We start from the raw sequence: 15,016 nt of genomic DNA, 5'->3' as shown, positions 1-15,016 counted from the left end.
CACTGACGTGAGTATCCGCAACTGTATCTCATCTAGACTTGACCGTGCATAACCGATTACTTCCGAATCTCTGTCCCGAGTGCTTCCGAACGCGGTGAATGGATTTGGAGAAATTCGTGTCAGTTTCTTCCGTGTTGTTAGACGCGCGATTCCGGGTGTGACAGTCACCTGACAGCATTTCCACAGTGTCAGTCCGCCCGTGCACAGTGTATTAACAGAAAAACAATTATCAAAAGCATAATAATGGCCACAAATCCACCGAAAATCAAGGCGCTGTTGAGTGGAAATGAAAGGTAAGTTCGGAAAACTTCGCGCGGCTCTTCGGAGAACTTCGATTCTTTGTATGAACAGTACATTTTTTTTACGTCGATTTACTTCTTGATTTTTATTTAAACTTTTTTATAACACAATTTCGTCAGGTTGCAGAAATTGAAAGCCGCTTTTCATGACAAATATGGTCAAATGCCGCTTTTCTACGCTTGTGCTCCGGGGAGGGTGAATTTGATTGGTGAGTAGCTGAGAAAACATGGTGTAATGTAAACATACTGTAGCAGATGCTCTTTATATGCTCTCATAAATCGTGTGTTTTTCTAGGTGAGCATATTGATTACTGTGGTTATGCTGTCCTGCCGATGGCGATAGAGCAGAATATTCTCGCTGCAGTTTCTGTCTCTGACACTAAAACCATCAAGCTGACGAACACTGACCCCAAATACAAGTGAGTAATTCTGTTCTGCAGGATTAATTACAGGAATGAGTTTAATATAGGCAACATTCATTCACTAATTAATTAATTCACTCACTCACTCACTCACTCACTCACTCACTCACTCACTCACTCAATTATTTAATTAATTCACTCACTCCATTATTTCACTCACTCACTTCATTTATTCACTCACTCCCTCACTTCATTCATTCATTTACTCACTCACTCAATTAATTAATCCACTCACTCACTCACTCCATTCATTCACTCACTCACTCAGTTAATTAATTCATTCACTCACTCACTCACTCACTCACTCACTCACTCACTCACTCAATTCATTCACTCACTCACTCACTCACTCACTCACTCACTCACTCACTCACTCAATTCATCCACTCACTCAATTATTTAATTCATTCATTCACTCACTTCCTCACTTCATTCATTCACTCAATTATTCAATCACTCACTCACTTAATTATTTAATTCATTGATTCACTCACACACTCAATTCATTTGTTCACTTACTCCATTCATTCACTCACACTCACCCAATTCATTCATTCATTCATTCACTCACTCACTCACTCCATTCATTCACTCACTCACTCACTCAATTCAATCACCCACTCACTTCATTCATTCATTCGTTTATTCATTCATTCACTCACTCACTCACTCACTCACTCACTCAATTAATTAATTCACTCACTCCATTCATTTACTCACTCACTCACTCACTCACTCACTCGCTCACCCACTCAATTAATTAATTAATTCACCCACTCACTCCATTCATTCACCCACTCACTCACTCACTCAATTCATCCACTCACTCAATTATTTAATTCATTTACTCACTCACTTCCTCACTCACTCAATTCATTCACTCCCTCACTCAATTATTTAATTCATTCATTCACTCACTTCCTCACTCCATTCATTCACTCACTCACTCACTCAATTCAATCACCCACTCACTTCATTCATTCATTCGTTTATTCATTCATTCACTCACTCACTCACTCACTCACTCACTCACTCAATTAATTAATTCACTCACTCCATTCATTTACTCACTCACTCACTCACTCACTCGCTCACCCACTCAATTAATTAATTAATTCACCCACTCACTCCATTCATTCACCCACTCACTCACTCACTCAATTCATCCACTCACTCAATTATTTAATTCATTTACTCACTCACTTCCTCACTCACTCAATTCATTCACTCCCTCACTCAATTATTTAATTCATTCATTCACTCACTTCCTCACTCCATTCATTCACTCACTCATTCAATCAATCAATCACTCACTCACTTAATTATTTAATTCATTCATTCACTCACACACTCAATTCATTTGTTCACTCACTCCATTTATTCACTCACACTCACCCAATTCATTCATTCACTCACTCACTCACTCACTCACCCACTCACTCACTCACTCACTCACTCACTTACTCCATTCATTCACTCACACTCACTCACTCAGTTCAATCACCCACTCACTTCATTCATTCATTCATTCATTCACTCAGTCATTCACTCATACATTCATTAATTCATTCACTCATTTTGAAATTGTTGCAAATTTATTAAAAATAAAAAAGCTGAAAGATCACATGTACATCAGTATTCACAGCCTTTGGCGTGAAGCTCTAAATTGAGCTCAGGTACATTCAGTTTCCACTGATCATTCTTGAGGTGTTTCATTGGAGTTCACCTGTGGTCAATTCAATAGATTGGACATGATTTGAAAGGCAAACACCTGTCTATATAAGGTCCCAGGGTTGACAGTGCATGCCAAAGCACAAACCAAGCATGAAGACAAAGGAATTGTCTGTAGACCTCAGAGACAGGATTGTCTCAAGGCACAAGGCTGGGGAAGGTTACAGAAAAATTTCTGCTGCTCTAAAAGTTCCAATGAGCACAGCGGCCTCCATCATCTGTAAGTGGAAGATGTTTGGAACCACCAGGACACATCCTAGAGCTGGCCAGCCATCTAAGCTGAGTGTCCGGGGGAGAAGGGCCTTAGTCAGGGAGGTGATCAATAACCTAATGATCACTCTGTCTGAGCTCCAGCATTTTTCTGTGGAGAGAGGAGAACCTTACAGAAGGACAACCATCTGTGCAGCAATCCACCAATCAGGCCTGTATGGTAGAGTGGCCAGATGGAAGCCACTCCCCGCCTGGAATTTGCCCAGACTTAAGTCCCATTGAACATCTCTGGAGAGATCTGAAAATGGCTGTACACCGTTGCTTCCCATCCAACCTGATAGAGCTTGAGAGGTACTGCAAAGAGGAATGGGCAGAAATTCCCAAAGACCGGTGTGCCAAGCTTGTGGCATCATATTCAAAAAGACTTGAGGCTGTAATTGCTGCCAAATAATGCATCAGCAAAGGATTAAGCAAAGGCTGTGAATACTGATGTACATGTGATTTTTCAGCTTTTTTATTTTTAATAAATTTGCAACAATTTCAAAAACTCTTTTTTTCACATTGTCATTATGGGGTATTGTGTGAAGAATTTTAAGGAAATAAATGAATTTAATCTATTTTGCAATAAGGCTGTATAAAGCAATGTGGAAAAAGTGAAGCGCAATCAATACTTTCACTGTATGTCTGGTTGCAGTTAGTTGACTGAATTTATTTATTTCAGTCAAATTTATTCATGTTTACTCTCTTAATTTATCTTAAAAGCTCGTTCTATGCTCAAATGTATTTGACAGTTTAATTAATTATTTAACATTTATTTATTTATTCATTAATTTATTTATTAATTTATCATTTATTCTTATAAAAAATTAATATAAAAATGTTACTGTTAGTTGATCGAATTTATTCATTTATTTTTATATGAAAAACTTTACTTGCTCAAATGTATTTTGGCAGTTTATTTACATATTTAATTTATTTAATTATACAGAGATTTCGCTGTGTCTGCTGATGGCATCTCCATTGACAGAGAGAATCCTCAGTGGCATTATTACTTCCTATGTGGAGTGAAAGGACTCCAGGTGATGAGCTGTTCGTCATAAGCACATATTCACCTGTGTCCCCTTTATAATAATCACAGTGTTCTGCATTATTATAATATAACATCTCCATTATAATAATCACAGTGATCTGATCCCTGAGCTTGTGTCTGCAGGAGCATCTGAGCTTGTCTTCATTGGCAGGGATGTGTTGTGTGGTGGACGGGACGATCCCGGCAAGTTCAGGCCTGTCCAGCTCCAGTGCGCTGGTGTGCTGCGCCGGTCTGCTCACTATGGAGGCCAATCACAAATCTCTTTCTAAGGTAGCACTGACTCCAATGTTAGATTTTTCTCTGACATGCATGAAAAACAATAGTAAGAAAGTCGCTGGTTCTAGACCCGGCATATCTGTGTGGAGTTTGCATGTTCTTTTCTTCCACATTCCAAATAACAGCCAGTATAGGTGAACTGAATAAGCTAAATTGGCCATAGTGTGTGTGTGTGTGTGAGTGTGTGTGTGTGTGTCAGTGAGTATGAGTAAGTGTGTAATAGGTGTTGTTATCACATTTACATTTACTTTTTTGCTCAATTGCTTTGTGCAATTGTGAATTTGATGTTAGGGTCAAAGGGCGACACGGTGGCTATGTGTTTAGCACTGTCACCTCACAGTAGAGGTCAAATTTCCGAATAAAGTGTGGGAGGGGTCGGTAACTGGTGTAATTTTGGACTGGATTGACGTGGTTTTCGGTTTTGTCCCCGGTTTTGGTTCATTCCACTGTGGTGACCCCTGATTAATAAAGGGACTAAGCCGAAAAGAAAATGAATGTGAAAATGAATGAATGATATTATTATTATTATTATTATTATTATTATTATTATTATTATCATCAGTATTATCAGAAACTGTGAGAAAAGTGCATTTACTTTTAAACATCAATGTCACATTTTATTTTTCGAAAGTTAAAGTATAGACATTTATATAAAAGAAAGATTTTATTTTAAATCCTGCTATTTAAAAATATTAAATCAAATAATTAAAGTAAAATATTACAAATTACCTAATTATATATGAGATAATAAATTAATAATTCATCCTAAGAAAAGAGCACATCATCATATTAGAATGATTTCTGAATTATCACATGGCCTGAAAAAGTGAAGTATTACTCAAAGTCTCGGGAGAAAATACAATTTTAAACTACAGTAAAGAAGAAAACGATTTGGAAAAACAAGAAAAAAACCTCTCAGAATTTTATTGTAGGTTTTACTGTATTTTGATCGGAAACTGATCAGAATAGACTTCTTTTAAAAACATTAAAATATCATACTGATTCTCGATGCGCTTGATCTTTATTTCAGGTCACACTTGCAGAAATGTGTGCCAAATGTGAGCGTTATATTGGCACTGAGGGCGGAGGGATGGATCAGTCCATTTCTTTTTTAGCAGAAGAGGGAACGGTAAGCCACATATGAAGATGAATTATTGTGTATGAATTATCATATAAATTTTGTGTATTTATATATTTGTGTATTAAAAGTACAAAAAATACGTCATTATATCAGTGTCAAAGACAGCAAGTTTCTTAAAATGAAATTTCATTTTAATTTATAATGTATTTTTGTTTTTTCAAATTAATAAAAATATGCAAAAAAAAAAATAATAACAATATCTTTAAAAATCCTGCACACCAGTATTAGCAGTACTTTGGTTTGCAAACCTTTCTCTACCTCATCGTTTTGGTTTTGTCTGGTTTGAGAAAATCTCTGATAAATGTGCATTTGATATATATTCAGTTGAAGTCAGAATTATTATTATTATGAGAGATTTGTGAGGGGTAAACTTATATATGCTGAGCACTGTATTTCTAACATAAAAATCTGAACGCTGGATGAAGTCAAGTTCAATAGTCTCGTTTCGTTAGAGTAAAACGTTTTTACAGAGGAAATTAAGAAAATTAAAAAAATTATTAATCAAAAATAAAATGTTATTTATACAGCTGAAGTCAGAATTATTAGCCCTCCTTTGAATTTGTTTTTCTTTTTTAAAAATATTTCCCAAATGATGTTTAACAGAGCAAGGACATTTTCACAGTATGTCTGATAATAATTTCTCTTCTGGAGAAAGTCTTGTGTTTTATTTCGGCTAGAATAAAAGCAGTTTTTCATTTTTGAAAAACCATTTTAGGGTCAAAATTATTAGCCATTTTTTTCGATAGTCTACAGAACAAACCATCGTTATACAATAACTTGCCTAATTACCCTAACCTGCCTAGTTAACCTAATTAACCTAGTTAAGCCTTTAAATGTCACTTTAAGCTGTATAGAAGTGTCTTGAAAAACATCTAGTCAAATATTATTTACTGTCATCATAGCAAAGATCAAATAAATCACTTATTAGAGATGAGTTATTAATGAGTTATTAAAAAAAATATTTTTATTATTATTATTTAATTTTTTTGTTAATTTTTTTCTCCTCAAGGCAAAGCTAATCGAGTTTAACCCACTGCGAGCCACAGACGTGAAGCTGCCTGACGGCGCAGTGTTTGTAATTGCCAACTGCTGTGTGGAGATGAACAAGGCAGCGTCGTCTCACTTCAACATGAGGGTGGTGGAGTGTCGCATCGCCACAAAGGTCTGAGCTCCAGTACACAGACATCCAAAACATTTATTAATGTTTAAAAGAGTCTTTTACAAATCAAATTTCATTAATTTATTCAGTTTTGAATTTGAATTTAATTGAATAGTTGCAAAGTATTTTAAAACCATTTTCTATTTGAAATTTTTTTTGATACTGCATTACTGCAGTATCAAGTGGGTTTTCAGAAATTATTCAAATACTATAAACATAGAAACAATTATTGGTCACAAACTACAATAAGCATTTGTACAGCATTTATTAATCATAGTTCAACATTAAAATCCAAATTGATGCTTGTCAACATTAGTGAATGCAGTTAACATGAAATAACAATGAACAACTCTATTGTCCTTGATGAAAGATGAACAAATTCTGTAATAAATTTATTGTTAAATGTTTGTTCACGTTAGTAAATGCATTAACTAACATTAGCCAATACAACCTTGTTGTAAAGTGTGACCCAATAATTATTATCATTAATACTGAAAAACTGTCAAATATTTGTAAAGAAACCATTACACATTTTTTAAATCAAAATGTTTATAATGGAAAATCTGTTATAACAAATATAAATGTCTTTACAGCCACATTTAATCAGTTTTATGCATTTGCTTAATTTTGCTTAATTTTGAAAAGGGTTTGGGTAGAGTTATTACAACCTAACAGACTCCTCCTCCTCACCATTTCTGTTTGCTGTCAAAACTGACAGTTGGAGGGGCGTGGTTAAGTATGTTAGCCACGCCCAATACCTCAGACAGACGTAATCTGACAATTTAGCTGAAAACAAAACAGGAAGTGCATTTTCAGATTTCAATTAAAGATTACAAGGGCAAACTATTATTTTTTTCTATATGACATTCCCAGATGAATTGTTCACCACAAAACTAGCAATGTGAGCTAACCAAATCTATATGGTTAGTTTTGATTTCATGGGGACTTTAAGAAGGTTACTATACAAAGTTTTATAAACGAGAGCTCTGGTGATTTTGTAGTGAATCCTGCTGTGTGCAGATGCTGGCGAAGGCACGCGGGCTGGACTGGAGACGTCTGCTGAAGCTGGGGGATCTGCAGAAGGAGCTGCGGGTGAGTCTGGAGAAGATGCTGGAGCTGCTGGAGGAACTGCTGCACCCCGAGCCCTACAGCAGAGAGGAGATCTGCAGGAGTCTGGGCATCACTGATCAACAGCTGGGGGAAGACATACTCAGTGCCAACACACAGCACGGTGAGAGACCTGTCAAAGCCACAAGAAATACAAATTCACAATCATTTTCCTAAAGGGGCCGTATGATTGCTGCATCTTTATTCCCAGTCTGTGTGAAAGTTCAGTGTTTACAAAGTTGCTTCTTTCCTAAAGCCCATGCTGCAAAAAAAAAAGCTTTTTTTGTCTTGTTTCTAGTTCAAATATCACAAAAATCTTACATCTAAAAGCATTTTTTTAGACAAGCAAACAATATTGTCGAACAAACAACAAATAGGTAACTTTCAGATGCATTAAGTTAGGTATAAAGTACATCCAGGAGGTTGGTATCGCTGAATAAAGCCTAAGGGCTCTATTTTGACGATCCATGCACAAAGTGCAAAGCGCAGGGCGCAAACACATTAAGGGTGTGTCAGAATCCACTTTTGCTAATATAAGGACGGAAAAATCCATTTTGCGCCGTGGCGCATGGTCTAAAAGGGTTGAGCTTATTTTCTTAATAAGTTATAGGTGTGTTTTGAGAATAAACCAATCAGAGTCTCATCTCCCATTCCCTTTAAGAGTCAGTTGCGTCGCGCCATAGCGCATTTGCTATTTACATGACAGACTTCGTAAGTGTAAAAACTGAACCCTTTACTTCTTGGACGCACAGACATCCATTAGCCTATAAATAACTAATTTTGTTTGTTAAGCGCAAAGATTTGTTTCAAAACTATTTCTAAATTCAGTTTTAATTTCCAGCAAACGAATAAATGAACAATAATAACAAAGTGTGTTAAAAACCTGAGTTATATCCAAATACACATGCTATGCCCCAAATGGTCTAAAACCTGACAGGTGGGCAAATCTAAGCTTGTTTTTAATGAAACAAAATATGCATATATATATATATATATATATATATATATATATATATATATATATATATATATATATATATATATATATATATATATATATATATATATATATATATATATATATATATATATATAAATATATATATATATATATAAATATGCATATAATAAATAATACTGCTAATAATAATAACATTAGCCCCCCGAGATGAAAAAGACATGAAAGTGTGGTTTTTATATTTATGTAGGCTAGAAAATATTATGTTTTGTAATATTTTAATCCTTTATATGTATATCCTATATATCCTTATTATATCATATATATATATATATATATATATATATATATATATATATATATATATATATATATATATATATCCTTAATATTTTAATTCTTTTTATATGTAAAGATATTTGTGTATTGCTGTACATCCTGTTTGTATTAAGCAATGTGTAAGCGAGGCGCATAACTAACACGCTCTGCGCTGGACTTTAGACTGGTTTGATCTGGTCTATAGAACAGACTATTAAAGTTTCTCAACATAGCAACGCGCCAGCAATGCACCTCAACACGCCTCCTTTTTTAGATCAGAACGCCTATGGGTGCACATATGAGCGCAAATGCATTTGCTATTTAAACAGCGTGGCACAAAACGTCAAAACGACTCTTGCGCCAAGCTAAAACTAGCAAACAACAGTTGCGTTGCGCCTTGCACCACATTGCGCCGGGTGTATGATAGGGCCCTAAATGGCAGCCAGAAGTGCAGCACAATTGTATAGGACTGAAGAGCTTGATTCTGCGATAACAACTGCCTGGATGTACTTTATGCAGCTTATTACACAGCTTCTTACCACAAATCACAGAATTTTGACACAAAACATTGTTCTGAGCCGAAATACTTTATTAATACTTTAATTAAGCGCAAAGCTGACTGAAACAAAAAAAACTGAAAAGGGCTGATGGAGCATACACTAACCTGAGCATTATTCAGTCACAAGATGGCGCCAAACAGTCAAAAACACAAAGCAGACTGAAACAAAACCATTTGAATATAACTTATACTAACCCACTTATCATTCATTCACAAGACACCGCCAAATTGTGACGAACAAGCAGATACAAAGGAATGTGGATGTAAGTGTATGGATGTGAATGTATTCACTGTCACTGAAGATGATTCTCAGTTAAACAAGCTAAATCATGAGCCTGCGTTAATTATACGCTGTTATCTTGGAATAGCTTACCTTGGAATGTCCTGAATGACCAATCAGAATCAAGTATTCCAGACAGCCGTGTAATAAATTAAAATAACACCAATCCAGAGCATCATATGGCCTCTTTAACTTAAAGTCTCAGCTGGTACTTCAGGAAGCTAATGATCCATTGATTTGCATTTTCCCCTCAGCGACTCATTTTAAGCTGTACCAGCGTGCCAGACACGTGTACGGCGAGGCTGCGCGTGTGCTGCAATTTAAGGCCGTGTGCGATTCCTCTCCTCCCAGCTCCATCGCTCAGCTGGGAGATCTGATGAAGCAGAGCCACGCCAGCTGTAGAGACCTGTACGAGTGCAGCTGCCTGGAGCTGGACCAGCTGGTGGACATATGTCTGTGAGTGAGACGCACAACACACTGTTTAGAAGAGTTCAAGGGGGAGTTCACCCAAAAACAAACATTTCTCACCATGTATTTACACTCAGGTGGATATATCCAGGTGGATATAGGTTTATTCACTCGCCCTCAGGACATCCAAAATGTAGCCAACTTTTTTGCTCATCTTGGATGACCCGAGGGTGAGAAAATTTATTTAATTTTTGGTGAATTCAGTTTAATCTTGATTACACGACAAGTCAGGCGACAAACAAACGCGGACACTCAGTTGAGAGTAATTGAATAGATTTATTGTAGAAAAAAGTAGCAATTTAAATGAGCATCTATTCAGGGTGGCCCAATAGAGGAATTATCAACCTATGTCACAAATGACACCGCACGGATTCCCGGTTGCAAAAAAAAGACCGGTTGCGATAGCAAACATGTCGTGTTGTGCGGTAGAATGCCAAATTCTAAAGTCCAAAAATAGAAAACTTAACTTTTACCGTAAACCGCACTGCTTTTAATGCCAACCGCAGACGTCTTTGGCTAAAAGGGAGCTGAATGGAGTGAGGACCTAATTAAAAATGCTGCTCAGTTTATATCAGGTAAGTTCAGGCTATGCTGAATCCTCCTTGATTGCAGCATCGATTTCCTCAAAAACAGTTACATATGGTGAATTAAACTGCAGACACTGAATGCTAAGAATGAAATGTAAAAGTTCACATACCATAACCCTGCCATACAGGTGCAGTTCGCTGTCAAAATGCAGTTGTTTTGCTTGTTGATGATTACCCAGGCCTTATATAACTCTTTCCTTGTCTTTGGCTAGGCACAACCTCAGTTTTTAGCACTACAAAGTTTTGAATCTGGAAATCATGGAACATTATGACATTATGACCACACAGAACAACATTGTTGGCATCCAGAGACTTGTAGGTCTTTAACTTGTCTCTTGTAAACTCACTTGAAGTTAATGAGAGTTGTATATTTCAGGCTGGATGCTTGGTCATTTCGTCCTATCCAATATCCATTGGGAGCGTGCTATCACAAATGGACCTGTCAGAGGAACGCTGCTCACTTTAACGTTAATTTTGCAGAATAACTGTGCATATCACTGGGTGACGAGCTGTTATAATACACTGAAAGCATTATGTAAATAATATTTATAATATGTAATCAATATAACTTACTTCTAAGACAACAACAAACTCTGTACCGCATCGGATGTCATTCCCTCGCTGTAAATGCTATGCTTTTTTCTGCAACCTCACTGTGCGCATCCTGAATGTTTACACACCGGTAATTTGTCAATAGAGACTTGCTGCAGATTTGCACTTGCACTTTCAAGCTTGCGCTCTCGGACTTGCACTCTCAGGTAACCGCGTAGGTAACCGCTCAGGTAACTCTCGACACCTGTGCCCGCTTGCATCAAAGTCCTTCAGTAATTTAATTTAAGAGTGTCTCTGAGGAGGAAAATCCATGAGGGAAGGGATTTTATTAAGAGCATTGCAACAAACTTCTTATCTCTCACCCTTACCTACGTGCCTTTTTACTAAGTGTTTTAATGTAGTTTCTGGCAACATGAGGCGACGGGCGCTGCAGTTGCTATAGTTACGTAAACAGATCGTAACGAACCACGAATGCTTGCCTTAAACAAAAGCTTAGAATGACTAAGAGGCGAGATACAACCTGAAAGACGACAATACAACACTATTTTATGCTCTTTGCCTTTAAACAGCTCTGCAGTTCACATCATCGGTGCTGGTTTCTTTCCGTTATACAAGTCGAGACGTTCCTTTATCGAGTAGATCTCGACATTATGTTTGAAGGACCTATAAAACTGGGCTGGGATCATGTAGAGACTTTTGAAGCTGCACTGAAACTGCGATTTCATATGGATGCACTCCTACATATATATATATATATATATATATATATATTAGTTTATTTATTATATGATTTATCTACAGTCCTGTGAGTCTTTTGTCTGAAAGAAATTCTATTTGGGTGAGAATGCTTGCATTTTGAGTGTTATTTGAAAGAGCTGATTAGGTCCCTTAAATGTTTTAAGAGGAAATTGTTACTAAGGACTAAGAGGAAATACTTAATGGCAGGCTTAAATTCCTTAAGTTGACCTTTTTTTTTGTTTGTTTTTGCAACCCAACTTTTTCTAAGGGTACCCTTAACTTTCAAACTGGGGGATTTTTTTGGTTAAGGACTTTCATGCAACCGAGCACTGCACTCTCCTGCCACATCTGCATTCTTGTTTGCAATCTTCATGGGACCTGCTGAATAAAGAATAGTCGTTTAAGAATCATTGCTGTAAGTCCATAATGTGTTTTTTCATTAGTTGCAATACAACAACTCCTTGAAATGTCTAAAATAAAAACTAAAATTCAAATGTGCATTAGCCTGTTGTTTTTTATTCATAACTGTGGAAGAATACTTTCAATAGAATTATTTCAACTTAGAATTATTTTAAACGAACTGGAAACTTACTTCCGGTTTATTTGTGTCGATTGCAAGTGATGTGACAGGAGAGTGCAGGTGTTGATTGTAAATGACTTCACTTGCAGAGGAAGCGTGGGTGTCTGAGAGTGCAAGTCCGAGAGTGCAAGCCTGAAAGTGCAAGTGCAAATTTGATTAGTACTATATTGAATGTGACCCTTGTGTGTTTGAGTGTATGAGCGTCAGTGTAAACTCTTCCTTCTGGTTCACAGGCAGGCGGGCGCCGTGGGCTCCAGGCTAACCGGAGCAGGATGGGGAGGCTGCACCGTTTCCATGGTTCCTGGAGAAAGGATGGATTCGTTTCTCAAGACCGTGCGGGAACGTTATTACGTGCCTGACGCCCGTCGAAGCGCTCTGGAAAAGCAGAGTTTATTTGTGACTAGGCCAGGTGGAGGGGCCGCAATTTACATAATGGATTGAAAAACTCTCTCGTTTTAGCAACACAATCAACCCCTCGGCCTGTGAAGCTGAAGAAGATTCATATAATGGCTGATCTGATGAAAGAAAAACAGACTGTATAAAGTCTGAATGGGCATTTTTACTCAATAAAATGAATAAATCTCTAATCATTTAATACTCAGTTTGAGGTTTTCAAAGCTAATGTTAACGTTATGCCAATAATTCCTCAAAACACTTCTGCTTTTACTGCACTTTTCCAACAGAATTCAAGGTCGATATTCCTTCAGTAAAACATCTTGCTGTTTACAAGCCTCATCGTTTAAGTTTAAATTGATCAATTAGCAGGTTATTAGTTCTGTTACCTATGAATAACAGCACTATTACAATACACTACCTGACAAAAGTCTTGTCTCCTATTTAAGTTTTAGGAGCAGCAAATAATAACTTGACTTCTAGTTGATCATTTGGTATCAGAAGTGGCTTACATGAAAGGTAAAGGCCTCTAGATTACGCTTATTTTACGTAAATAAAATATAATCATGCCTTGATTTTTAATTATTTAATTAGGACATTAAGGTCTGACTTTGCTTGACTTTGCTTGACTTTTCGTATGCGTTTTTTTTTTCATAGTTATATGGTTAAACATCGACACGTAAACAAACCTTACACACCGAGTGTGATGTGTGTTAATTAATCTATTATGAAAGCACACAAAACATTTCAGAGTCAATTCAAGCAGTGATACTTTGTTTTCCTCTCTCTCCTTCAAAGTATAAAAGCAAGAGGAATATGCGACCTATTGAGTTCATCAATACTGCACAGAGAGGAAGGAGAGTTCAGCTCGTTATCAAAGAGCTGCGCTATGATTATTCCTAAATGCAAAGTTTATTTCAGGAAATCATTCATTCATTTTCTTTTCGGCTTAGTCGCTTTATAATCCAGGGTCGCCACAGCGGAATGAACCGCCAACTTATCCAGCACATGTTTTACGCAGCGGATACCCTTACAGCTGCAACCCATCTCTGGGAAACATTCATACACTACGGACAATTTAGCTTACCATGAATGTGTTTAGCATGTCTTTGGACTGTGTGGGAAACCAGAGCACCCAGAGGAAACCCATGTGAAGAGAACATGCAAACTCCACACAGAAACGCCAACTGATCCAGCTGAGGCTCGAAGCAGCGACCTTCTTGCTGTGAGGCAACAGCACTACCTACTTCGCCACTGCGTCGCCTTCAGGAAATCAGTGGAATTTTAATTCATTGCTTGTAATACTTTACACAGTCATGTAAGTAAACAAAACAAAGACTGGCAGTACCTACAGACATTTAATAGATGGTGGCCGCATTGACGTGTCGAAGCAATGGAACGAAAGCTGACCATGAAGTGTGTTGTATCGAAATCACTGCATTCTGTATTTAGCTTTACGCATGATCGGTGGCTGTGAACTGCCAAAACGCCTCTCAAAGCGCTTTTTTTTAGATGCAAAAAGCGGAAAAGGATTTTAAAAAATGTATGACGGACGTAAGTTTTGGAGGCAGAGTGTCAATATGATCGAGACAACGTGAGGTCGAATTTACTGTTTAATGTGCGAAAAATTACAGATGAAAATTTGGGATTCAGTGTGCAATAACCTTTAAAGCGATTAGTTATTTGTTTTTACAATCACTCCATAAGAAGTGTGCTTCACACAGGTGAGTGGGCTTGACAAGCCACCCGTAGTAACACTCTTCTCTATAAAAAAAAAACAAAAAACACTCCTTACTCCAGCACTTCTTTCTCTGAGCACTAACAGTTCCTTGGTATAATTAGCATGTCTTGTGTGTATTGCCTCTTCATGTTGAATCTCTGAATGCCTCTTTAACCATTAGTTGCTTTGGACCATCTGCTAAATGATTTAACATGTAAAAAGCTACAAAAGGTGAGTAAACCCATCACCTTCAATGTCAAAAATTGACTTTACTTCAAAAAGTGCTTAAACCCATAGTAACTTCAAACTATTAAGGTGATTTTTTGCAATGAAAAGTCAATTTACAACGGGTTTACTCACTTTAAGTATTGTCAACTAATCACTTTCTACAGTGTGTTTCTGCTTTCACTGACCTACACGTTTTAACC

At 37.0% G+C, this 15,016-nt stretch overlaps 1 protein-coding gene across 1 annotated transcript; it reads left to right on the top strand.

The window, feature by feature from the left end:
• The first annotated feature begins 89 nt into the window (after positions 1 to 89).
• galk2 (galactokinase 2) lies at positions 90 to 13,070 on the top strand. The gene is made up of 10 exons (XM_056452675.1): positions 90 to 293; positions 420 to 508; positions 595 to 718; positions 3,651 to 3,741; positions 3,876 to 4,022; positions 5,059 to 5,157; positions 6,179 to 6,331; positions 7,349 to 7,559; positions 9,805 to 10,006; positions 12,709 to 13,070. Exons 1-10 carry the CDS (start codon positions 244 to 246, stop codon positions 12,914 to 12,916), a joined length of 1,374 nt encoding a protein of 457 aa, XP_056308650.1. The 5' UTR covers positions 90 to 243; the 3' UTR covers positions 12,917 to 13,070.
• Positions 13,071 to 15,016: the final 1,946 nt, after the last annotated feature.

This window comes from Danio aesculapii, unplaced genomic scaffold (genome assembly GCF_903798145.1).
Source record: "Danio aesculapii unplaced genomic scaffold, fDanAes4.1, whole genome shotgun sequence".
Lineage (NCBI taxonomy): Eukaryota > Metazoa > Chordata > Actinopteri > Cypriniformes > Danionidae > Danio > Danio aesculapii.
Note: the sequence above shows the minus strand (reverse complement) of the source record. Positions and strands in the feature narration are given on the sequence as shown.

Coding starts and splice junctions, on each gene's coding strand:
- galk2 (XM_056452675.1), top strand. CDS start 244: ATGGCCACAAATCCACCGAAAATCAAGGCGCTGTTGAGTGGAAATGAA. Junction 294..419: donor CTGTTGAGTGGAAATGAAAG/GTAAGTTCGGAA, acceptor CAATTTCGTCAG/GTTGCAGAAATTGAAAGCCG. Junction 509..594: donor GGGGAGGGTGAATTTGATTG/GTGAGTAGCTGA, acceptor GTGTTTTTCTAG/GTGAGCATATTGATTACTGT.